The following is a 25,351-nucleotide window of genomic DNA, read 5'->3' as shown; positions in this document are numbered from 1 at the left end:
TCCTCACCCTCCACACGCACCAAAGAAGACATGTAGCAACAACAGCACTATAGATCAACCCAGATTTATCACCAATCTACTTGTGTTATGATAGATACTGTTTCGATTGACGACGACTCATCGGATGTGATGCCACTTAGTAGAAGCTGAAACGGTGGAAAAGGGATATAGCATGGATGCCGATTCCATTGGTTAAACATATGATTTATTATACGGAGATATATGATTTATTTCTCTTTTACCTCCCTTCGTACATGAATCTCCCGCAGAGTGAGTACACAAAGAATGTCAAGTCGGCAGCAATCGCGTATAGTTATAATATTAAGCACTGCACCGGGAAGAAGCCCATCAACTGTGTTTGTCGAAGAATGCGATGAGGCCGTCGTAGACGACCTGCTTGGCATTCACCCCCATCACGAAGTCCAGATGTGCGTACTCCTTCACCAGCTGAGCCACGAGCTTGTCGGCGGCGTCATGGTTGCTGAGATCATTCAACAGCAGCTGCACGTCCTTCACGTCCGACAGCATGTCCCCGCCGCCGTAGCAGAGCAGCAGCGGCAGGTGGTGTGGAATGTTGGACAAATGGTACTCGGGTGGGCTGCTCTGCCCATACGCAGCCATGTTGGCCGTACTGCTCCCGTGGTCGTATTTTGTTATCACTCCACGTCTGAATGCTGGGAGTACTCAAAGACAGGTATACATACACTCTCTTTGTGAGGAAGAAATCTAAGTAGCTAAAGTATATGATATTTTAGATTTGTATCAGACTGACTGACTCTGTGAAAAATGGACGAGTGTCCTCACGGATGTAGGCTGGAGCTCATACTTCAAGTACTTGTCAACAGTGGAGTCATTGAGGCAGCAGTTTGGCCCTACATCCAAAGTGAGTGTGTGGGTGTGTGTTGCAGAATAAGGAAGGAAAAGCCAATACACATATATGTAAATTAATTGAAGACTACAATAATAAATACATATATGATTAAAGTCAAATCAAACTTATGTTGCCGGCGGAATATTATCACCGGAATAATTTGTACGTACCTGTTAATGATGCCATAAGGTCGTAGCAGTTCACCCCCGGCATAGCGCAGACCAACTCCAAAAACTTGGTTCCGACTGCCCTGCTTATCCATATTAGGGAACACACTTGAATTAGAAGAGCACATTTACTTTTGACAACAAGAGGGATATGTTAGTTTATGTACCCTTTAGGATCAAATTCTGCCACTCCAAGCGCTCCCAACATCTGCATGAAAAAAAGCAAGAAAGCTATGACACAGCTCTGGACGTCGGAAAATTAAAGAGGAAGATAATGAATGATGTAGCTCCCTTGATGAGAAAAATCAATCGAGTGTCGTGAACTCGTTCTTACTTCTCCTGCGAATGCGCTGGCTGCAGCTCTTCCGATCGTAGTTGTCATGGAAGTCAGATAGGCCACCGGAGTCAAAAGGGCAGCTGACTTGATCTTATCCACCAGCTTCCCTTCAGAGAACGCTGATAGAGCTGTCAGAGTTCCCTGTAGCATCATCCAACGTCACTCAGTAGTTGTAGTTGTAGTGGTGGCAGTAAGTAGCAGAACATACATACGAAGTAATTCAAAGTGGAAGGAAGAATGATATGTATTGGCATTAAAGTAATTAAAAGAAAAGTCTCCTACCATGGAGTGACCGACATAGTGCAGCTTCTTCCCAGTTTGCTGGAATACGAAACCCACAGTGGCAGGCAAATCATAGCTGGCCAACTCATCCCATGACCACGCCCAATAAGCCTACCAGACAACAAAAGGATGATGCTCAATACTTCATAATCAGCAACGTAGAGAAGATAACCAACCGTGTCTGATGTTTTGAGAGACTCATGGCGACGGCTCCACCTGGTGCCCCTGCCGTGTGTAATCCATACATCGAATCCGTTGTCTGCAAGTACGAAAGGCAGCGATTGTTGAGGTGGATTCAGTAGCCATGTCAACCCGTCCTGCCATCATTCATCGATCGTCAATCATCATCATCATCAGAATGACGAAGAAGACAACGTACCCTGCATGCATGCATGCATGCATGGCAACACATTCAGATTGCTTAAGGGAACGTACCGAGAGGACTCCATGTTGGAGCAGCACCGGCTGCCTCTTGCCCGCGCTGCCGCCTCCTCTTCCTTGTGGGATCCTGTGCATGGTCAGTATGTACCCGTCTTGCGTCTTCACCTGCAAGAGACGCAACAAGCTTCAACCACTCATGCCATGCCCGCATAAATCATCAATCCACCCACGTTTATCTGCACTCCGCTACCTCATATTCTCGGCACTCGTAACCCCGAGGGCTCACCACGGCGGTGCACACCCCATCATCCGCCGCCTCGAGGCTTTGCACCAGCTGCCGTCTTCCGTGAGCTCCAGCCAGCTCGCCCTGGAAGCCCATGGAGAGGACGAAGAAGATGACGAGACGCCAGTTAAAGCAACGGAATCCCATGTTGGAGGTAAGCGAAAGGTGAGATCACCTCCTTCACCAAGGATTGGTCTTCTTACGGGGAGAAGGATGAGGAGGAAGTGGATGAAGGATGAGACCTCGTTCATGGCCTTCTTATAGGGCGGAGGAGGAGGAGGAGGAAGGAGATGGCGAGGATGATCTGTGCAGGCAGTTGAAGGGTGGTGATATGTGATTCTCGCTACGTGTTAACGGCTCTCAAAAACTGGCATTTAATCCACCCAAATCTTATTCTATCAACACTTTAAGACATAACAAGTCATATAATTTTCATATTCCGTTGGTCTAATTTTGTTGTTGTTGTTGTTGTTGTTAATGGTTTGTTGTTGTGACCTTTTTTCACTAACTCCACAAAAATTGAAAATTAGATTGCCGTTGTGTGAAATATAAATTATTGAGATAAATTTAAACTCTTCACCTCTACAGTATATGACATGCTCTGCATTACATATTCCACCGAGCATATCCCTCGTAAGGCTGTCTACAAACCCCGATGACTGATTGTACTAGATCTGAAACCTCTAGACCTATAAGTCTGATATCTAAGAGTAGAGTACTCACACATGATATCATTGGTGTCTCAAGTCTAAGAACCAAATACACTATTGGGTCTACAGAATCGTTGTTTGACAATAAGGCATCATCAACCATCCAGCATTCCGTAAGTAGATTAATTAGTGAACTTATTCTCCAATGAGCACATGTACTGTACCCCTAGTGTCCCCACATAAGTAACTATGAGACCAGTTGCATCTATCATATGGATGAGTATACAACACACTAGTATATCCGGTTATCTCGATGTCCCTGTCGAGTAACCTATCACTGAGATTATTTAGGATATGTGTTTAAAGACGAATCGGTCTCATTATCGTGATCTCATTACGATCCGATTCCCACTGCACAGATCCATGAACATCACAATATATTCATGCATATATGCAATAAGCAATATAAAGTGATAAAATACCAAATAATAATAATAAGCAAAAAGACTGCGTGTCAAGTCACACGTGTCATCACTCACATGATTGGCTTGCAAGGCACCTATAACTAGCATTTTGATGAGTGTGCTTCTCGTATCTAATTCATGCAATCAGTTTTCTTTTCGTACACAAATCTAAGCACCTGTGTAGAGCAGTCCTCCTCGGAGCATAAATTCTATATTAGTTATTGCTTTGACTTTCTCTATGATATCTTTGAACTCGATAACATGTCAGCAAGCTTATTTCGTACTCTCTCTTTATACTTGATCACTAATCACTAGGCTGAATGAATTTGGATATGGCATCCACTTCATATGTCATGCTTGTTACAGTTTATATTGCATCTAAACAGCCCCGACGCATCTACCACCAACTCGAACAAATGCTTTAAAATCTATGTTAATATGAGATCTCTAAGAATGCTTGAGGAGAACCAAAATAGAGAGAGTACCTTGCAGCACCCCAAAAAGTGATACATTTCAGTACGTTAATGATGGTTTGTTACTTTAGTAGTTGATAGTTTGTTCGTACTCTTCCCATTGCAAAGAATGATTTGTGAAGAGATCTTGATGTGTGAAATGCAACTTTTAAATAATTAACCATCGATAGTTCATGCTGATTTCGTGCTCCACTACATGTTGTGGGGGAAGTATGCTGAGTTCTTCAAAGAGCTTCAAGTATTTATTGATGAGCTGTTGTAAGCCTTTATCTTATATGGTTTTATGGTCCGATACTGAGGCTAATGTTTGTGTTGCTATTGTAATCGATTGAATGATAAATAGCATAAACTTTTGACACGTGTTTACCATCCTCTTTGCTTGGATGGCATCATTAGGTCGATTGGCCGTCGACTTCTATCCTTCTTGATGATAAACTTATTTTCATCCTTTGGAAATATGTATTGTTGGGGCTAGTATAGACCCTTGAAGATAACTTGACATATACCAAAAGGGCACCACCTCGTATGTCACCTTAACGATATACTTGTTGGTGATCATAATTTTGAATGTGTACTAGCTATTTATGCTCATCTCGACATCTTTCTGGATCCACCTCAGCAGATATGCCTTTAGATGAGAAGTAGTCTCGAGTCTAAGTCTTTGTACTAAGTTATCGAGATGAAATTCTTTTAGATTTCGATGTCAATGATCGCATCGATAATCTCCTATTTCACTTAGATCTTAAGAGAGAATAATTCTTCTCAAACTTTTGGTTATAGAGTTGGATTCAAGTCTATAACCTTTGGTTCGAGTGTGAAATAGGTGCTAGTTCGGTTTGATCATCTCTTACGATAGCGATCGCCTTACATCGATTTTGATTATTCTTCTTTCACTTCTTCAGGAAGAGTTTGGAATGATCCTTCTAGTGCTTCTCCCATATTTGACCTATAATCTTATAGTGATCACAAATAAATTGTTTCTTTTAGAAGAAGATGTGGCTTTATCACTCTTGGGATTCTTCTTGGCTTTCGGGTGATTCCCTTTTGCCTTCTCCATATTTTTCACGATACGTGTTTAATTCTTTTTCTCGATCGTCATTAACATCAAGCTCATTGTTGTGTTATAGTATGTTTTGAAGAAGCTTAGCTCATTGTTTATCTGGGCATGGAGGCCAATGGTGTATTTCATCATCGTCGAGTAGTCATCGAGGGAAATTTCGAGTGCCACCACTTGTTGTCAGAACTTAGTAGTGTATTCTTGTATGGATCGGTCCCTTTCTTGGTGTATGTGGTGCCACTTTCTTCAACTTTCTTTGAGATACCCCATAGGGTAAAATTCTTCTCGTACGAGCCTTTTAAATCATGTCCATTGTATGTCTTTATCGTTATTGGTTCGAAGATAGGATTTCAACCATTCGATTATATTTGGTCAACATGAGTCGCTCAAGCATCACCCTATCCTCGCTACTGTAGTCATATAGATTAAAATAAGTATCAAATTGATCTATCCATTAGTCTAATACATTAGAATTGATTGAGCCATCGTAGGAGGGTAAGTTAATGAGAAACTCGATGCGAAAGGGTGAAGTCCTTGATGTGATGTTTCATTCAACAATGTCTTGTTTGTAATTATACGGATCGAGACGACTCTGTCTCTCCTTTACGGTGATGTTCTTTCCTCATTCAATATTCACTTTAGATGGGGGCACACCCGTTATTTTTGAGAGAGAGGTGAGCCTTAAGTTTTTAGGGTTAAAAAACTTTTCTATGATTTTCCTTATTTGGTTTCTTATACTAAGAAACATACATATCTTTGAATTAAACCTTACCTACGACTGTCAAGCAATTTGGCGATGTCATTTGCCAAGGTAGAAGCAATAGCTTTATAAAAAAATACTATACACCGACATGCATTTTTATTGGAAAACTAACTCATTCCTCACCCTCCACACGCACCAAAGAAGACATGTAGCACCAACAGCACAGAGATCAACCCAGATTTATCACCAATCTACTTGTGTTATGATAGATACTGTTTCGATTGACGATGACTCATCGGATGTGATGCCACTTAGTAGAAGCTGTAACGGTGGAAAATAGATATAGCATGGATGCCGATTCGACTGGTTAAACATATGATTTATTATACAGAGATATATGATTTATTTATCTTTCATCTCCCTTTGTACATGAATCTCCCACAGAGTGAGTACACAAAGAATGTCAAGTCAGCAGCAATCGCGTATAGTTATAATATTAAGCACTGCACCGGGAAGAAGCCCATCAACTGTGTTTGCCGAAGAATGCGACGAGGCCGTCGTAGACGACCTGCTTGGCATTCACCCCCATCACGAAGTCCAGATGTGCGTACTCCTTCACCAGCTGAGCCACGAGCTTGTCGGCGTCATGGTTGCGGAGATCTTTCAACAGCAGCTGCACGTCCTTGACGTCCGACAGCATGTCACCGCCGCCGTAGCTGAGCAGCAGCGGCAGGTGGTGTGGAATGTTGGGCATGTGGTACTCGGGTGGGCTGCTCTGCCCATACGCAACCATGTTGGCCATACTGCTCCCGTAGTCGTATTTTGTTATCACTCCACTTCTGATCGCTGTGAGTGGTCAACGAAAGTTTTACATACTCTATTGTGAGAAAGAAATCTAAGTAGCTCAAGTATATGAATGATATTTTGGATTTGTATCAGACTGACTGACTCTGTAAAAAATGGACGAGTGTCCTCACGGATGTCGGCTGGAGTTCATACTTCAAGTACATGTCAACAGTGGAGTAATTGAGGCAGCAGTTTGGCCCTACATCCAAAGTGAGTGTGTGTGTGTGTGTGAGTGCAGAATAAGGAAGGAAAAGCCATTACACAAATGTAAATTAATTGAAGACTACAATAATAAATACATATATGATTAAAGTCAAATCAAACATATGTTGCGGGCGGAATATTATCAGCGGAATAATTTGTGCGTACCTGTGAATGATGCCATAAGGTCGTAGCAGTTCACCCCCGGCATAGCGCAGACGAACTCCAAATAATTGGTTCCGACTGCCCTGCTTATCCATTAGGGAAGACAGTTGAATTAGAAGGAAGAGCTTTAACGATAACATCACTCAATGTATGGTCGGTCGGTCATGTTGATAAGGCCTCTGATGCTTTTGTCAGCACATTTTCTTTTGACAACAACGAGAGGGATGTGTTAGTTTACGTACCCTTTAGGATCAAATTCTCCCACTCCAAGTGCTCCCAACATCTGCAAGAAAAAGCAAGAAAGCTATGACACACCTCTGGACGTAGGTAAATTAGAAGAAGATAATGTGATGTAGCTCCCTCCCTCCCTCCCTTGATGACAGAAACATTCAAAGAGTGTTGTGAACTCGTTCTTACTTCTCCTGAGAATGCGCTGCCTGCAGCTCTTCCGATTGGAGTTGTCATGTAAGTCAGATAGGCCACCGGAGTCAAAAGGGCAGCTGACTTGATCTTATCCACCAGCTTCCCCTCGGAGAATGCTGATAGAGCTGTCAGAGTTCCCTGTAGCATCATCCAACGTCAGTCAGTTGTTGTAGTTGTAGTGGTGGCAGTAAGTAGCAGAACATACATGCAAAGTAATTCAAAGTGGAAGGAAGAATGACATGTTTCGCATTAAAGTACGTAAAGTCTCCTACCATGGAGTGACCAACATAGTGCAGCTTCTGCCCAGTTTGCTGGAATACAAAACCCACAGTGGCAGGCAAATCAAAGCTGGCCAACTCATCCCATGACCACGCCCAATAAGCCTGCGAGACAACAACAGGGTGATGAACCTGCTCAAGACTTCATAATCAGCATTGTAGAGAAGATGACCAACCGGGTTTGATGTATCGAGAGACTCATGGCGACGGCTCCACCTGGTGCCCCTGCCGTGTGTGATCCAGACATCGAATCCGCTGTCTGCAAGTACGAAAGCCAGTGATTGTTGAGGTGGATTCAGAAGCCATGTCAACCCGTCCTGCCATCATTCATCCATCATGCGTCGATCATCAGAAGAAGAATGACGAAGACGACAACGTACTGTACGTACATGCATGCATGGCAACACATGCAGATTGCTCGAGGAAACGTACCATGAGGACTCCATGTTGGAGCAGCACAGGCTGCCTCTTCCCCGCGCTGCCGCCTCCTCGTCCTTGTGGTATCCTGTGCATGGTCAGTATGTACCCATCTTGCGTCTTCACCTGCAAGGGACGCAACGCAGCAAGCTTCAGCCACTCATGCCATGCCCGCATCAATCATCCATCCATCCATCCACATTTATCTGCACTCGGCTACCTCATATTCTTGGCACTCGTAACCCTGAGGGCTCACCACGGCGGTGCACACGCCGTCATCCGGAGGCTCGAGGCTCTGCAGCAGCTGCCGTCGTCCGTGAGCTCCGGCCAGCTCGCAATGGAAGCCCATGGAGAAGACGAAGGTGATGACGAGAAGCCAGCAACGGAATCCCATGTTGGAGGTAAGCCAAGGATGAGATCACCTACTTCACCAAGGATTGGCCTTGTTATAGTGAGGAGGGTGAGGAGGAAGTCAGTGAAGGATGATACCTCGTTAATGGCCTTCTTATAGGGCGGAGGAGGAGGAGGAAGGAGATGGAGAGGGTGATCTGTGCAGGCAGTTGAAGGGTGGTGATGCGTGATCTTCGCTACTTGTTACTGACATTGTTATGGCCTTTCACAACTGCATGTAACTGTACAAAAGTTGAAAAATAGATTGTTGTTGTGTGCAATACAAGAAGTCGAACTAAATTTAAACTCTTCACCTCTAATCAAAATGACATGCCGTTTAAAAAGGCCCGCATAACATATTATTGGGCAAATTCATGCAAACATAATAGAAGAACATTGAGATCACGGAAAATGTCACAAGAGATCGTGTCTTCCGAATGAAAATAAAAGATACTATTGGTAATGGATCACGTTGACACTCTAATTTTAGCATTGAACCATTTGTTTCTTTTTATTCAAAACTTTTTATTGGTGATAGGTTGATGATATTCCTACCTAGTGAACATGTATAGCGAGTGTTACGATAGGGTCTATTATGTATGCCTCAGCGATAGGATAGGATATCCTATGCCTCAATGATATGATCTATCATGTATGTTTTGTTATGTACTAGGCCTGATATAGCGCATCTCTAAGTGTCATGAACAGGTATCAAGCGGATCCAGGCTTGGAGTACTGGAAAGCAGTAAAGTATATCCTTAAATACCTGAGAAGAACTAAGGAGCTTTTATTGGTATATGAATGTAATAGCCTCAAGATTGAAGGCTACACGGACTCGAGTTTATAGTCTGATATCAATGATAGTAAGTCGAATTTGAAGTATATGTACACAATGAATGGAGGAGTAATATGCTGGAAGAGTTCCAAGCAAAATACTATTGCTGACTCGACTACAAAGACGGAATACATTGATATGGTAGAGACAACAAAGGATATAATTTGGATGAAGACATTTATAACAGATCTGAGAGTCGTGCCAAGCAACGAGGAGCCTATTCCAGTATATTGTGACAACAATGAGGCGATTACTTAAACAAAGGAATCAAGTCTCATCAGAAGTCTAAGCACATTCTAAGGAGGTTCCACATGATCATAGAGAACGTGAGCCGAGGAGATGTAGTAGTGGAAAGAGTTACATCCGAAGATAACATTGCAAAACCATTGACAAAACCGTTATCACGTATTGTCTTTAAGCGTCACAAGGATTTGATGGGGATCAGACACATAGGTGATCGACTTTAGGTCAAGTGGGAGAGTGTTAGTCATAGGTGCCCTAGAAGCCAATTACGTGAGTGATGACACGCAGTCTTTTTGCTTAATATTATTATTTGATATTTTATCATTTTATATTATTTGTAGCATGAATATATTGTGATGTCTATGGATCTATGTAATGAGAATCGGATCGTGATAAGATCACGATAATGAGATTGATTCACCTTTAAACATAGATCCTAAATAATCCCGGTCATAGGTTGCTCGAGACGGACATTGAGATAACCGGATAGGCTGGTATGCTGTATACCCATCTATATGATGGATGCAGCTGATCTCATAGCTACTTGTGTGGGGACACTAAGGGTGCATTACAGGTGCTCATTTGAGAATGAGTTTATTGATTGAGCTACTTACGGAATGCTAGATGGTTGATGATATCTTATTGTCAGACACCGATTCCGCAGTCCTAGTGGTGTTTCGGGTCCTTAGACTTTAGGCACCAAGAATGTTCTGTATGAGTATTTTATTCTTTTATAACAGACTTATAGGTCTGGAGGTTCCAAATCTAGCACAATCGGTCATCGGGAGTGGTAGCCAACCTTACGAGGACAATTGAGTATTAATAGAGGATCATCCACTCTCGGTATTATGAGAAGAATATCTCATGTGTTTTTGCTTAGACAAATCCCTAGCTAGGATAATTCAAATCGAAAGAGAAAGAGTTCTCCAAGGGAATCCGATTAGAGCAAGACTCAAGTAGAAACCGTATGGGTCTGATAGCACTATACCCGATATACAATCTTAGGGATATTAGATGGATGAGAGACTATATGTATACGGTAACCAAGGATAGATTGGTCCAATGGATTGGATTCCCCTATATCGTCTGGGGACTGCGACGTAGTGGCATAGTACATCCACAGTCGATGAATTGAGTGAATTATTATGGAGATAATAATTCACTGAGCCAGAAGGAGTTTTGATATATATGATTCATGACCAACTTGATATTGGGCTTAGAAGGTCACACACATATTGTAGGCGTTGCAATGAGTAGAGGTTCGGATATGAGATATCCGCCGGAGCTCATATCTTATTGGATATCCAATAAGCCCATGAATTATTGATTCTATAGATGAGATCCAATAAGAGCCTATGAGAGATTATTGAATAGAGATCTAATAATCTAATAGGCTTGGGTAGTCGGATGAAGATCCAATACCTAATAGGGCAAGATCTATTAGGGTTAAGTTGACAGAGGACCTCTATAAATAGGAGGGAACTAGTGGTTCTTGAGCTAAAGACTTTTTTGTTACCTCTCCTATTCTCCTCCCCTTCTCCTCGTTAGAGCAAGTCTGGAGTTTTAATGGGCATCGTCGTAGCCCTACTTTGAGGATCACCACTACAAAGGAGGTCGCTTGACCTCCTTCACTCACTCCTAAAGGTCTATAGGGATTCAGGGATATATGATCTCTCTATGTAACATAATCTTTCGTATATGCAGTTTTCGATTTTTACGTATCAATCTTCGCACGACGACGAACACATATTTGGGAATTTGAAGTTTTTCTTTTTCTGTTCTTCTGCTGTATATGTGATGTCGCCCTCAGATTTCCTTACGGTCAGTTCCCTATAAATACATGTATTCTTGTAAAGAATAAAAAAATTTTGAAAGTGAATTTTAATAAAATAACTACTTTGCTCTTTTTACAACAAAGAACAGAAATGGCAATTCATTTATTTTAATCATATATTATTATAGTGTCATAAGAATACTTTTTACGAAGTTAAGTTATATTATTCTATGAGATTTTTAATGAGGTTTTAAACCTTTAAATCATACATAAAAACATTATCGATAAGAATTATTTTACTATGAGAAAGGAAGCATTCGTTGAGAATCGTAGAAGACTAAAGGTCGATAAATAAATAATATATAAAAAAAACAGCTAAACATTTGCTTGGTTTCGTATTTTTTATTAACATCTTCGAAAGAAAATTAAAATTTTCATTATCGTATTAAAATCACTAAGTTATTCTTCTGTGTTTAAATTTCTCTTTCATTGTCGACTCTGTGGCCCAATGGATAAGGCGCTGGTCTACGGAACCAGAGATTCTGGGTTCGATCCCCAGCAGAGTCGTGTGAAATCAATTTTATTTTATTAATTTTTTTAGTGAAATTAATAAAATTTTTGGATTAAATTAAATATATATATATATATATTTTTTATTTAAATAAAAGCTGTCTTCTTACCTGGCCATATAGATTCATGGTCTGGCAGCACTATGATTTGAGATGTGCAAGCAGGCCTTTCAAGGACTTCGCAGCTGTTCAATGCAGCATAGGCCATAGGGTTTGCAAGATCTCAATGCAGCAAATTATGAGAGATAATGGACATCATCACTTGAGCTTCTTGTATACACACAGCAGCTACCAACCAACCATTCGATGCTAGTCAATCATTAGAAGTTGTTTATCGATACTTTTTTTTTTTTCTATCGTTTTGGCATTATAATGAGGATCGATGTATCACAGGAGCACTATCCAATAGACGCTTCCAATGAGTGACCTAACAAGGATGCTCAGATCTCCATCGATAGCACTTTTGCCTTTGCCTAACAAGGATGTCCACGCCAAACGGCAGTAGATGACTTCTCGATCCTACCAATATAGACTTCTAAAGATAACTTGACATATGTCAGAGGGCACCATCTTGTATGACACCTTGTCGATATATTTATTGACGATCATAATTTCGAATGTGCACTATTGATTTATGCTCGTTTCTACGTCTTTGTAGATCCAATCCAGTGGATATGGCTTTAGATAAGGAATGATCTTGAGTCCAAGTTTTTATGATTAACTTATCGAGATTAAATTCTTTTGGATTTCAATGTTAATGATCGCATTTATGATCAAGCAATTTGGCCATGTTATTTGCCAAGGTAGAGGCAATTTTTATTGGAAAACATGCATTTTGATTGGAAAACAAACTCATTCCTCACCCTCCACACGCACCAAAGAAGACATGTAGCAACAACAGCACTATAGATCAACCCAGATTTATCACCAATCTACTTGTGTTATGATAGATACTGTTTCGATTGACGACGACTCATCGGATGTGATGCCACTTAGTAGAAGCTGAAACGGTGGAAAAGGGTTATAGCATGGATGCCGATTCGATTGGTTAAACATATGATTTATTATACGGAGATATATGATTTATTTCTCTTTCACCTCCCTTCGTACATGAATCTCCTGCAGAGTGAGTACACAAAGAATGTCAAGTCGGCAGCAATCGCGTATAGTTATAATATTAAGCACTGCACCGGGAAGAAGCCCATCAACTGTGTTTGTCGAAGAATGCGATGAGGCCGTCGTAGACGACCTGCTTGGCATTCACCCCCATCACGAAGTCCAGATGTGCGTACTCCTTCACCAGCTGAGCCACGAGCTTGTCGGCGGCGTCATGGTTGCTGAGATCATTCAACAGCAGCTGCACGTCCTTCACGTCCGACAGCATGTCCCCGCCGCCGTAGCAGAGCAGCAGCGGCAGGTGGTGTGGAATGTTGGACAAATGGTACTCGGGTGGGCTGCTCTGCCCATACGCAGCCATGTTGGCCGTACTGCTCCCGTGGTCGTATTTTGTTATCACTCCACGTCTGAATGCTGGGAGTACTCAAAGACAGGTAGGTATACAGACACTCTCTTGTGAGGAAGAAATCTAAGTAGCTAAAGTATATGATATTTTAGATTTGTATCAGACTGACTGACTCTGTGAAAAATGGACGAGTGTCCTCACGGATGTAGGCTGGAGTTCATACTTCAAGTACTTGTCAACAGTGGAGTCATTGAGGCAGCAGTTTGGCCCTACATCCAAAGTGAGTGTGTGGGTGTGTGTTGCAGAACAAGGAAGGAAAAGCCAATACACATATATGTAAATTAATTGAAGACTACAATAATAAATACATATATGATTAAAGTCAAATCAAACTTATGTTGCCGGCGGAATATTATCACCGGAATAATTTGTACGTACCTGTTAATGATGCCATAAGGTCGTAGCAGTTCACCCCCGGCATAGCGCAGACCAACTCCAAAAACTTGGTTCCGACTGCCCTGCTTATCCATATTAGGGAACACACTTGAATTAGAAGAGCACATTTTCTTTTGACAACAAGAGGGATATGTTAGTTTATGTACCCTTTAGGATCAAATTCTGCCACTCCAAGCGCTCCCAACATCTGCATGAAAAAAAGCAAGAAAGCTATGACACAGCTCTGGACGTCGGAAAATTAAAGAGGAAGATAATGAATGATGTAGCTCCCTTGATGAGAAAAATCAATCGAGTGTCGTGAACTCGTTCTTACTTCTCCTGCGAATGCGCTGGCTGCAGCTCTTCCGATCGTAGTTGTCATGGAAGTCAGATAGGCCACCGGAGTCAAAAGGGCAGCTGACTTGATCTTATCCACCAGCTTCCCTTCAGAGAACGCTGATAGAGCAGTCAGAGTTCCCTGTAGCATCATCCAACGTCTGTCAGTTGTTGTAGTTGTAGTGGTGGCAGTAAGTAGCAGAACATACATACGAAGTAATTCAATGTGGAAGGAAGAATGATATGTATTGGCATTAAAGTAATTAAAAGAAAAGTCTCCTACCATGGAGTGACCGACATAGTGCAGCTTCTGCCCAGTTTTCTGGAATACGAAACCCACAGTAGCAGGCAAATCATAGCTGGCCAACTCATCCCATGACCACGCCCAATAAGCCTACCAGACAACAAAAGGATGATGCTCAATACATCATAATCAGCAACGTAGAGAAGATGACCAACCGTGTCTGATGTTTTGAGAGACTCATGGCGACGGCTCCACCTGGTGCCCCTGCCGTGTGTAATCCATACATCGAATCCGTTGTCTGCAAGTACGAAAGGCAGCGATTGTTGAGGTGGATTCAGTAGCCATGTCAACCCGTCCTGCCATCATTCATCGATCGTCAATCATCATCATCATCAGAATGACGAAGAAGACAACGTACCCTGCATGCATGCATGCATGGCAACACATTCAGATTGCTTAAGGGAACGTACCGAGAGGACTCCATGTTGGAGCAGCACCGGCTGCCTCTTGCCCGCGCTGCCGCCTCCTCTTCCTTGTGGGATCCTGTGCATGGTCAGTATGTACCCGTCTTGCGTCTTCACCTGCAAGAGACGCAACAAGCTTCAACCACTCATGCCATGCCCGCATAAATCATCAATCCACCCACGTTTATCTGCACTCCGCTACCTCATATTCTCGGCACTCGTAACCCCGAGGGCTCACCACGGCGGTGCACACCCCATCATCCGCCGCCTCGAGGCTTTGCACCAGCTGCCGTCTTCCGTGAGCTCCAGCCAGCTCGCCCTGGAAGCCCATGGAGAGGACGAAGAAGATGACGAGACGCCAGTTAAAGCAACGGAATCCCATGTTGGAGGTAAGCGAAAGGTGAGATCACCTCCTTCACCAAGGATTGGTCTTCTTACGGGGAGAAGGATGAGGAGGAAGTGGATGAAGGATGAGACCTCGTTCATGGCCTTCTTATAGGGCGGAGGAGGAGGAGGAGGAAGGAGATGGCGAGGATGATCTGTGCAGGCAGTTGAAGGGTGGTGATATGTGATTCTCGCTACGTGTTAACGGCTCTCAAAAACTGGCATTTAATCCACCCAAATCTTATTCTATCAACACTTTAAGACATAACAAGTCATATAATTTTCATATTCCGTTGGTCTAATTTTGTTGTTGTTGTTGTTGTTAATGGTTTGTTGTTGTGACCTTTTTTCACTAACTCCACAAAAATTGAAAATTAGATTGCCGTTGTGTGAAATATAAATTATTGAGATAAATTTAAACTCTTCACCTCTACAGTTTATGACATGCTCTGCATTACATATTCCACCTAGCATATCTCTTAACGGTGATTTGTTAGTATAACCATGCACTACCCGATTGAAAGCAAACTGATAGTATGGTAAGCTTTCGTCTCATTTCTTTATGTGTCAAAGTTGTATCCTCGAAGGAGATGAACCATAGTGTTGTTTACTACCTCGGTCTGGCAATCAACTTATGGATGGAAGGCCGTGCTCCTCTTCGATTTAGCATCTATAGTGGTCCAAAGTGAACTCCAAAAGCAGCTCAAGAAATGCCCGTCATGGTCTAACACGATTGAACTTGAAAGATCAAAGTGTGTCCACATCTGTTAGAAGAATAATCGAGCTACTCCTCTGATTATTGTCTTCTTGTAAGGTATGAGCCCCACCATCTTTGAAAACCTATCGACCGCCACAAATAGATAGTCGTGTCCCCATTTCATCATAGGTAGACCTCTTAAGAAGTTTATAGATATTCTCTCCCATGATCATGATAGAACGGACAATGGAGTATACAACCCCGATTTTTATTTAGTTGGTTTTGAAGTGCTACAAAGGATGCATCCTCACATGAATTGAGCCAAGTCCTGCTACATCTAGGGCTAATAAACATATCATTACAGGTTCTCCAAGGTTTTGCTCATGCTGAAGTTTCCTACAACTTTTGTGTTGGAAAATCTAGAGGTGATATCACATGCACAGTGGAAGAATAGAAAACAAAAATCCTCAAATTTTCTATAAATTGTGTTTGTCATCATGCGAAGATTGGTACACAAAATTCATAAAACTAATAAGTACATACATGAAAGATTGTGTCACCTAAGGAGATCGTATATCCTTGAATCCCTATAGATCTATAGGAGTGGGTGAAAGAGGTCAAGCGTTCTCCTCTCTAGCGGTGATCCACATAGTAGAACTGTGACGATCCTCCTCGAATCTCTAGGCCTACTATTTGAGGAGGAGAAAGGGAGAGGATAATAGAAAGTGACAGCCAAGAGAAGCTCTAGCATATGAACCTTTGGTTCCCTCCTATTTACAGAGCCCCCCTGTTAACTTAACCTTATTGGATCTTGCCCTATTGGGTATTGGATCTCCATCCAACTACCCAAGCCTCTTAGATTAGTAGATCTCTATCGAATAATCTCTCATTTAATCTTATTGGATCTCAATCATAGGATCCAATAATTCATGGGCTTATTGGATATCCAATAAGATAGGGGCTCCGACGGATATCTCATATCTGAACCTCTACTCATCGCAATGCTTACCATATGCATGTTATCCTCTAGGCCTAATATCAAGCTAGTCATGAATCATACCAGTTAGAACTCTTTTTTGCTTGGTAAATTATTATATCAATAATAATTCACTCGATTCATCGACTGCGAACGTACTTGGCCACTATGCCGAAGTCCTCAGACGATACAAGAGAATCCAATCCATTGGACTTGTCTATCCTCGGTTACCCCATACCTATAGTCTCTCATCCGTCTAATATCTCAAAGACTGTATACCAGGCATGGTACTGTCAAGCCCAAACAGTTTCTACTCGAGTCTCGCTCTAATCAAATTCTCCCAGAAAACTCTCTCTCAATTCGAATGACCATAACGAGAGATTTGTCTAAGCAAAAACACATGGGATATTCCTTTTATAACACCGAGAGTGGATGATCCTCTATCGACAATCAATAGCCCTCGTAAGGTTGTCTACAACCCCCGATGACTGGTTGTACTAGATCTGGAACCTCTAGACCTATAAGTTTGATATCTAAGAGTGGAATACTCATACATGATATCCTTAGTGTCTCAAGTCTAAGAACCAAATACTCTATTGGGACTACAAAATCGTTGTTTGACAATAAGACATCATCAACCATCCAGCATTCTGTAAGCAGATCAATTAGTGAATTTATTCTCCAATGAGCACATGTACTGTACCCCTAGTGTCCCCACATGAGCAACTATGAGACTAGTTGCATCTATCATATGGACGGGTATACAACACACTAGTCAACACCCTAGTATATCTGGTTATCTCGATGTCCCTCTCGAGTGACTTATGACCGGGATTATTTAGGATATGTGTTTAAAGGTGAATCGGTCTCATTATCGTGATCTCATCACGATCCGATTCCCATTACACAGATCCATAGAAATCAATATATATTAATGTATATATGTAATAAACAATATAAAGTGATAAAATATCAAATAATAATAATAAGCAAAAAGACTACGTGTCAAGTCATATGTGTCATCACTCACGTGATTGACTTGCAGGGCACCTATGACTAGCATTTTAATGAGTATGCTTCTCGTATCTAATTCATACACAAATCTAAGTACCTGTGTAGAGCAGTCCTCCTCGGAGCATAAATTCTATATTAGTTATTGACTTTCTCTATGATGTCTTTGAACTCTAGGTCTTCCATGTACATGTCTACATCATTCTCATGAAAACTAGATATGACTTGCATATGCATGAAAAGTGATTGGAGGTCACGATAACATGTCAGCAAGCTTATTTCGTACTCTCTCTTTATACTTGATCACTGGGCTGAATGAATGTGGATATGGCATCCACTTCATATGTCATGCTTGTTACAGTTTAGATTGCATCTAAACAGCCCCGACGCATCCACCACCAACTCGAACAAATGCTTTAAAATCTATGTTAATATGAGATCTCTAAGAATGCTTGAGGAGAACCAAAATAGAGAGAGTCAACTCATCTCATTTTGGAAATTGATATATTCCCAAACAATACTCAAATGGGAAAAGAAACTTGCAGCACCCCAAATAAGTGATACATTACAGTACGTTAATGATGGTTTGTTACTTTAGTAGTTGATAGTTTGTTCGTACACTTCCCATTGCAAAGAATGATTTGTGAAGAGATCTTGATGTGTGAAATGCAACTTTTAAATAATTAACCATCGATAGTTCATGCTGATTTCGTGCTCCACTACATGTTGTGGGGGAAGTATGCTGAATTCTTCAAAGAGCTTCAAGTATTTATTGATGAGCTGTTGTAAGCCTATATCTTATATGGTTTTATGGTCCGATACTGAGGCTAATGTTTGTTTTGCTATTGTAATCGATTGAATGATAAATAGCATAAACTTTTGACACGTGTTTACCATCCTCTTTGCTTGGATGACATCATTAGGTCGATTGGCCGTCGACTTCTATCCTTCTTGATGATAAACTTATTTTCATCCTTTGGAAATATGTATTGTTGGGGCTAGTATAGACCCTTGAAGATAACTTGACATATACCAAAAGGGCACCACCTCGTATGTCACCTTAACGATATACTTGTTGGTGATCATAATTTTGAATGTGTACTAGCTATTTATGCTCATCTCGACATCTTTCTGGATCCACCTCAGCAGATATGCCTTTAGATGAGAAGTAGTCTCGAGTCTAAGTCTTTGTACTAAGTTATCGAGATGAAATTCTTTTAGATTTCGATGTCAATGATCGCATCGATAATCTCCTATTTCACTTAGATCTTAAGAGAGAATAATTCTTCTCAAACTTTTGGTTATAGAGTTGGATTCAAGTCTATAACCTTTGGTTCGAGTGTGAAATAGGTGCTAGTTCGGTTTGATCATCTCTTACGATAGCGATCGCCTTACATCGATTTTGATTATTCTTCTTTCACTTCTTCAGGAAGAGTTTGGAATGATCCTTCTAGTGCTTCTCCCATATTTGACCTATAATCTTATAGTGATCACAAATAAATTGTTTCTTTTAGAAGAAGATGTGGCTTTATCACTCTTGGGATTCTTCTTGGCTTTCGGGTGATTCCCTTTTGCCTTCTCCATATTTTTCACGATACGTGTTTAATTCTTTTTCTCGATCGTCATTAACATCAAGCTCATTGTTGTGTTATAGTATGTTTTGAAGAAGCTTAGCTCATTGTTTATCTGGGCATGGAGGCCAATGGTGTATTTCATCATCGTCGAGTAGTCATCGAGGGAAATTTCGAGTGCCACCACTTGTTGTCAGAACTTAGTAGTGTATTCTTGTATGGATCGGTCCCTTTCTTGGTGTATGTGGTGCCACTTTCTTCAACTTTCTTTGAGATACCCCATAGGGTAAAATTCTTCTCGTACGAGCCTTTTAAATCATGTCCATTGTATGTCTTTATCGTTATTGGTTCGAAGATAGGATTTCAACCATTCGATTATATTTGGTCAACATGAGTCGCTCAAGCATCACCCTATCCTCGCTACTGTAGTCATATAGATTAAAATAAGTATCAAATTGATCTATCCATTAGTCTAATACATTAGAATTGATTGAGCCATCGTAGGAGGGTAAGTTAATGAGAAACTCGATGCGAAAGGGTGGAGTCCTTGATGTGATGTTTCATTCAACAATGTCTTGTTTGTAATTATACGGATCGAGACGACTCTGTCTCTCCTTTACGGTGATGTTCTTTCCTCATTCAATATTCACTTTAGATGGGGGCACACCCGTTATTTTTGAGAGAGAGGTGAGCCTTAAGTTTTTAGGGTTAAAAAACTTTTCTATGATTTTCCTTATTTGGTTTCTTATACTAAGAAACATACATATCTTTGAATTAAACCTTACCTACGACTGTCAAGCAATTTGGCGATGTCATTTGCCAAGGTAGAAGCAATAGCTTTATAAAAAAATACTATACACCGACATGCATTTTTATTGGAAAACTAACTCATTCCTCACCCTCCACACGCACCAAAGAAGACATGTAGCACCAACAGCACAGAGATCAACCCAGATTTATCACCAATCTACTTGTGTTATGATAGATACTGTTTCGATTGACGATGACTCATCGGATGTGATGCCACTTAGTAGAAGCTGTAACGGTGGAAAATAGATATAGCATGGATGCCGATTCGACTGGTTAAACATATGATTTATTATACAGAGATATATGATTTATTTATCTTTCATCTCCCTTTGTACATGAATCTCCCACAGAGTGAGTACACAAAGAATGTCAAGTCAGCAGCAATCGCGTATAGTTATAATATTAAGCACTGCACCGGGAAGAAGCCCATCAACTGTGTTTGCCGAAGAATGCGACGAGGCCGTCGTAGACGACCTGCTTGGCATTCACCCCCATCACGAAGTCCAGATGTGCGTACTCCTTCACCAGCTGAGCCACGAGCTTGTCGGCGTCATGGTTGCGGAGATCTTTCAACAGCAGCTGCACGTCCTTGACGTCCGACAGCATGTCACCGCCGCCGTAGCTGAGCAGCAGCGGCAGGTGGTGTGGAATGTTGGGCATGTGGTACTCGGGTGGGCTGCTCTGCCCATACGCAACCATGTTGGCCATACTGCTCCCGTAGTCGTATTTTGTTATCACTCCACTTCTGATCGCTGTGAGTGGTCAACGAAAGTTTTACATACTCTATTGTGAGAAAGAAATCTATGTAGCTCAAGTATATGAATGATATTTTGGATTTGTATCAGACTGACTGACTCTGTAAAAAATGGACGAGTGTCCTCACGGATGTCGGCTGGAGTTCATACTTCAAGTACATGTCAACAGTGGAGTAATTGAGGCAGCAGTTTGGCCCTACATCCAAAGTGAGTGTGTGTGTGTGTGTGAGTGCAGAATAAGGAAGGAAAAGCCATTACACAAATGTAAATTAATTGAAGACTACAATAATAAATACATATATGATTAAAGTCAAATCAAACATATGTTGCGGGCGGAATATTATCAGCGGAATAATTTGTGCGTACCTGTGAATGATGCCATAAGGTCGTAGCAGTTCACCCCCGGCATAGCGCAGACGAACTCCAAATAATTGGTTCCGACTGCCCTGCTTATCCATTAGGGAAGACAGTTGAATTAGAAGGAAGAGCTTTAACGATAACATCACTCAATGTATGGTCGGTCGGTCATGTTGATAAGGCCTCTGATGCTTTTGTCAGCACATTTTCTTTTGACAACAACGAGAGGGATGTGTTAGTTTACGTACCCTTTAGGATCAAATTCTCCCACTCCAAGTGCTCCCAACATCTGCAAGAAAAAGCAAGAAAGCTATGACACACCTCTGGACGTAGGTAAATTAGAAGAAGATAATGTGATGTAGCTCCCTCCCTCCCTCCCTTGATGACAGAAACATTCAAAGAGTGTTGTGAACTCGTTCTTACTTCTCCTGAGAATGCGCTGCCTGCAGCTCTTCCGATTGGAGTTGTCATGTAAGTCAGATAGGCCACCGGAGTCAAAAGGGCAGCTGACTTGATCTTATCCACCAGCTTCCCCTCGGAGAATGCTGATAGAGCTGTCAGAGTTCCCTGTAGCATCATCCAACGTCAGTCAGTTGTTGTAGTTGTAGTGGTGGCAGTAAGTAGCAGAACATACATGCAAAGTAATTCAAAGTGGAAGGAAGAATGACATGTTTCGCATTAAAGTACGTAAAGTCTCCTACCATGGAGTGACCAACATAGTGCAGCTTCTGCCCAGTTTGCTGGAATACAAAACCCACAGTGGCAGGCAAATCAAAGCTGGCCAACTCATCCCATGACCACGCCCAATAAGCCTGCGAGACAACAACAGGGTGATGAACCTGCTCAAGACTTCATAATCAGCATTGTAGAGAAGATGACCAACCGGGTTTGATGTATCGAGAGACTCATGGCGACGGCTCCACCTGGTGCCCCTGCCGTGTGTGATCCAGACATCGAATCCGCTGTCTGCAAGTACGAAAGCCAGTGATTGTTGAGGTGGATTCAGAAGCCATGTCAACCCGTCCTGCCATCATTCATCCATCATGCGTCGATCATCAGAAGAAGAATGACGAAGACGACAACGTACTGTACGTACATGCATGCATGGCAACACATGCAGATTGCTCGAGGAAACGTACCATGAGGACTCCATGTTGGAGCAGCACAGGCTGCCTCTTCCCCGCGCTGCCGCCTCCTCGTCCTTGTGGTATCCTGTGCATGGTCAGTATGTACCCATCTTGCGTCTTCACCTGCAAGGGACGCAACGCAGCAAGCTTCAGCCACTCATGCCATGCCCGCATCAATCATCCATCCATCCATCCACATTTATCTGCACTCGGCTACCTCATATTCTTGGCACTCGTAACCCTGAGGGCTCACCACGGCGGTGCACACGCCGTCATCCGGAGGCTCGAGGCTCTGCAGCAGCTGCCGTCGTCCGTGAGCTCCGGCCAGCTCGCAATGGAAGCCCATGGAGAAGACGAAGGTGATGACGAGAAGCCAGCAACGGAATCCCATGTTGGAGGTAAGCCAAGGATGAGATCACCTACTTCACCAAGGATTGGCCTTGTTATAGTGAGGAGGGTGAGGAGGAAGTCAGTGAAGGATGATACCTCGTTAATGGCCTTCTTATAGGGCGGAGGAGGAGGAGGAAGGAGATGGAGAGGGTGATCTGTGCAGGCAGTTGAAGGGTGGTGATGCGTGATCTTCGCTACTTGTTACTGACATTGTTATGGCCTTTCACAACTGCATGTAACTGTACAAAAGTTGAAAAATAGATTGTTGTTGTGTGCAATACAAGAAGTCGAACTAAATTTAAACTCTTCACCTCTAATCAAAATGACATGCCGTTTAAAAAGGCCCGCATAACATATTATTGGGCAAATTCATGCAAACATAATAGAAGAACATTGAGATCACGGAAAATGTCACAAGAGATCGTGTCTTCCGAATGAAAATAAAAGATACTATTGGTAATGGATCACGTTGACACTCTAATTTTAGCATTGAACCATTTGTTTCTTTTTATTCAAAACTTTTTATTGGTGATAGGTTGATGATATTCCTACCTAGTGAACATGTATAGCGAGTGTTACGATAGGGTCTATTATGTATGCCTCAGCGATAGGATAGGATATCCTATGCCTCAATGATATGATCTATCATGTATGTTTTGTTATGTACTAGGCCTGATATAGCGCATCTCTAAGTGTCATGAACAGGTATCAAGCGGATCCAGGCTTGGAGTACTGGAAAGCAATAAAGTATATCCTTAAATACCTGAGAAGAACTAAGGAGCTTTTATTGGTATATGAATGTAATAGCCTCAAGATTGAAGGCTACACGGACTCGAGTTTATAGTCTGATATCAATGATAGCAAGTCGAATTTGGGGTATATGTACACAATGAATGGAGGAGTAATATGCTGGAAGAGTTCCAAGCAAAATACTATTGCTGACTCGACTACAAAGACGGAATACATTGATATGGTAGAGACAACAAAGGATATAATTTGGATGAAGACATTTATAACAGATCTGAGAGTCGTGCCAAGCAACGAGGAGCCTATTCCAGTATATTGTGACAACAATGAGGCGATTACTTAAACAAAGGAATCAAGTCTCATCAGAAGTCTAAGCACATTCTAAGGAGGTTCCACATGATCATAGAGAACGTGAGCCGAGGAGATGTAGTAGTGAAAAGAGTTACATCCGAAGATAACATTGCAAAACCATTGACAAAACCGTTATCACGTATTGTCTTTAAGCGTCACAAGGATTTGATGGGGATCAGACACATAGGTGATCGACTTTAGGTCAAGTGGGAGAGTGTTAGTCATAGGTGCCCTAGAAGCCAATTACGTGAGTGATGACACGCAGTCTTTTTGCTTAATATTATTATTTGATATTTTATCATTTTATATTATTTGTAGCATGAATATATTGTGATGTCTATGGATCTATGTAATGAGAATCGGATCGTGATAAGATCACGATAATGAGATTGATTCACCTTTAAACATAGATCCTAAATAATCTCGGTCATAGGTTGCTCGAGATGGACATTGAGATAATCAGATAGGCTGGTATGCTGTATACCCATCTATATGATGGATGCAGCTGATCTCATAGCTACTTGTGTGGGGACACTAAGGGTGCATTACAGGTGCTCATTTGAGAATGAGTTTATTGATTGAGCTACTTACGGAATGCTAGATGGTTGATGATATCTTATTGTCAGACACCGATTCCGCAGTCCTAGTGGTGTTTCGGGTCCTTAGACTTTAGGCACCAAGAATGTTCTGTATGAGTATTTTATTCTTTTATAACAGACTTATAGTTCTGGAGGTTCCAAATCTAGCACAATCGGTCATCGGGAGTGGTAGCCAACCTTACGAGGACAATTGAGTATTAATAGAGGATCATCCACTCTCGGTATTATGAGAAGAATATCTCATGTGTTTTTGCTTAGACAAATCCCTAGCTAGGATAATTCAAATCGAAAGAGAAAGAGTTCTCAAAGGGAATCCGATTAGAGCAAGACTCAAGTAGAAACCGTATGGGTCTGATAGCACTATACCCGATATACAATCTTAGGGATATTAGATGGATGAGAGACTATATGTATACGGTAACCAAGGATAGATTGGTCCAATGGATTGGATTCCCCTATATCGTCTGGGGACTGCGACGTAGTGGCATAGTACATCCACAGTCGATGAATTGAGTGAATTATTATGGAGATAATAATTCACTGAGCCAGAAGGAGTTTTGATATATATGATTCATGACCAACTTGATATTGGGCTTAGAAGGTCACACACATATTGTAGGCGTTGCAATGAGTAGAGGTTCGGATATGAGATATCCGCCGGAGCTCATATCTTATTGGATATCCAATAAGCCCATGAATTATTGATTCTATAGATGAGATCCAATAAGAGCCTATGAGAGATTATTGAATAGAGATCTAATAATCTAATAGGCTTGGGTAGTCGGATGAAGATCCAATACCTAATAGGGCAAGATCTATTAGGGTT

The 25,351-nt window shown here is 41.7% G+C and overlaps 4 protein-coding genes and 1 non-coding gene across 5 annotated transcripts; 1 reads left to right on the top strand and 4 right to left on the bottom strand.

Moving 5' to 3' along the window:
- Positions 1–348: 348 nt before the first annotated feature.
- On the bottom strand, positions 349–2,468 carry LOC135679772 (triacylglycerol lipase 2-like). The gene is made up of 9 exons (XM_065193754.1): positions 2,289–2,468; positions 2,093–2,203; positions 1,834–1,974; positions 1,658–1,768; positions 1,373–1,516; positions 1,206–1,246; positions 1,042–1,121; positions 777–872; positions 349–674 (listed from the first exon to the last, which is right to left on the bottom strand). Exons 1-9 carry the CDS (start codon positions 2,466–2,468, stop codon positions 349–351), a joined length of 1,230 nt encoding a protein of 409 aa, XP_065049826.1.
- Positions 2,469–6,191: 3,723 nt separating this feature from the next.
- Positions 6,192–8,392, bottom strand: LOC103988597 (triacylglycerol lipase 2-like). Its single transcript, XM_065193753.1, has 9 exons — positions 8,219–8,392; positions 8,014–8,124; positions 7,758–7,898; positions 7,576–7,686; positions 7,298–7,441; positions 7,123–7,163; positions 6,884–6,963; positions 6,618–6,713; positions 6,192–6,514 (listed from the first exon to the last, which is right to left on the bottom strand). The coding sequence occupies exons 1-9, from the start codon at positions 8,390–8,392 to the stop codon at positions 6,192–6,194; spliced, it is 1,221 nt and encodes a 406-aa protein (XP_065049825.1).
- A 3,342-nt stretch (positions 8,393–11,734) lies between these two features.
- TRNAR-ACG (transfer RNA arginine (anticodon ACG)) lies at positions 11,735–11,807 on the top strand. Its single transcript has one exon. It is a non-coding gene; the product is annotated as a tRNA-Arg (tRNA).
- Positions 11,808–13,013: 1,206 nt separating this feature from the next.
- LOC135679771 (triacylglycerol lipase 2-like) lies at positions 13,014–15,132 on the bottom strand. Its single transcript, XM_065193752.1, has 9 exons — positions 14,953–15,132; positions 14,757–14,867; positions 14,502–14,642; positions 14,326–14,436; positions 14,041–14,184; positions 13,874–13,914; positions 13,710–13,789; positions 13,445–13,540; positions 13,014–13,339 (listed from the first exon to the last, which is right to left on the bottom strand). The coding sequence occupies exons 1-9, from the start codon at positions 15,130–15,132 to the stop codon at positions 13,014–13,016; spliced, it is 1,230 nt and encodes a 409-aa protein (XP_065049824.1).
- Positions 15,133–20,628: 5,496 nt separating this feature from the next.
- Positions 20,629–22,829, bottom strand: LOC135679770 (triacylglycerol lipase 2-like). The gene is made up of 9 exons (XM_065193751.1): positions 22,656–22,829; positions 22,451–22,561; positions 22,195–22,335; positions 22,013–22,123; positions 21,735–21,878; positions 21,560–21,600; positions 21,321–21,400; positions 21,055–21,150; positions 20,629–20,951 (listed from the first exon to the last, which is right to left on the bottom strand). Exons 1-9 carry the CDS (start codon positions 22,827–22,829, stop codon positions 20,629–20,631), a joined length of 1,221 nt encoding a protein of 406 aa, XP_065049823.1.
- Positions 22,830–25,351: the final 2,522 nt, after the last annotated feature.

The sequence above is a fragment of the Musa acuminata genome, chromosome BXJ1-7 (assembly GCF_036884655.1).
Source record: "Musa acuminata AAA Group cultivar baxijiao chromosome BXJ1-7, Cavendish_Baxijiao_AAA, whole genome shotgun sequence".
In the NCBI taxonomy this organism is placed as follows: domain Eukaryota; kingdom Viridiplantae; phylum Streptophyta; class Magnoliopsida; order Zingiberales; family Musaceae; genus Musa; species Musa acuminata.
Note: the sequence above shows the minus strand (reverse complement) of the source record. Positions and strands in the feature narration are given on the sequence as shown.

Coding starts and splice junctions, on each gene's coding strand:
- LOC135679772 (XM_065193754.1), bottom strand. CDS start 2,468: ATGGGATTCCGTTGCTTTAACTGGCGTCTCGTCATCTTCTTCGTCCTC. Junction 1,975..2,092: donor TCCAACATGGAGTCCTCTCG/GTACGTTCCCTT, acceptor GAATGATGGCAG/GACGGGTTGACATGGCTACT. Junction 675..776: donor ACTCGTCCATTTTTCACAGA/GTCAGTCAGTCT, acceptor GAGTACTCCCAG/CATTCAGACGTGGAGTGATA.
- LOC103988597 (XM_065193753.1), bottom strand. CDS start 8,392: ATGGGATTCCGTTGCTGGCTTCTCGTCATCACCTTCGTCTTCTCCATG. Junction 7,164..7,297: donor GCAGCGCATTCTCAGGAGAA/GTAAGAACGAGT, acceptor TTTTTCTTGCAG/ATGTTGGGAGCACTTGGAGT. Junction 6,964..7,122: donor GGAGAATTTGATCCTAAAGG/GTACGTAAACTA, acceptor ATGGATAAGCAG/GGCAGTCGGAACCAATTATT.
- LOC135679771 (XM_065193752.1), bottom strand. CDS start 15,132: ATGGGATTCCGTTGCTTTAACTGGCGTCTCGTCATCTTCTTCGTCCTC. Junction 13,790..13,873: donor GCAGAATTTGATCCTAAAGG/GTACATAAACTA, acceptor ATGGATAAGCAG/GGCAGTCGGAACCAAGTTTT. Junction 13,541..13,709: donor CCTTATGGCATCATTAACAG/GTACGTACAAAT, acceptor CTTTGGATGTAG/GGCCAAACTGCTGCCTCAAT.
- LOC135679770 (XM_065193751.1), bottom strand. CDS start 22,829: ATGGGATTCCGTTGCTGGCTTCTCGTCATCACCTTCGTCTTCTCCATG. Junction 21,601..21,734: donor GCAGCGCATTCTCAGGAGAA/GTAAGAACGAGT, acceptor TTTTTCTTGCAG/ATGTTGGGAGCACTTGGAGT. Junction 21,151..21,320: donor CCTTATGGCATCATTCACAG/GTACGCACAAAT, acceptor CTTTGGATGTAG/GGCCAAACTGCTGCCTCAAT.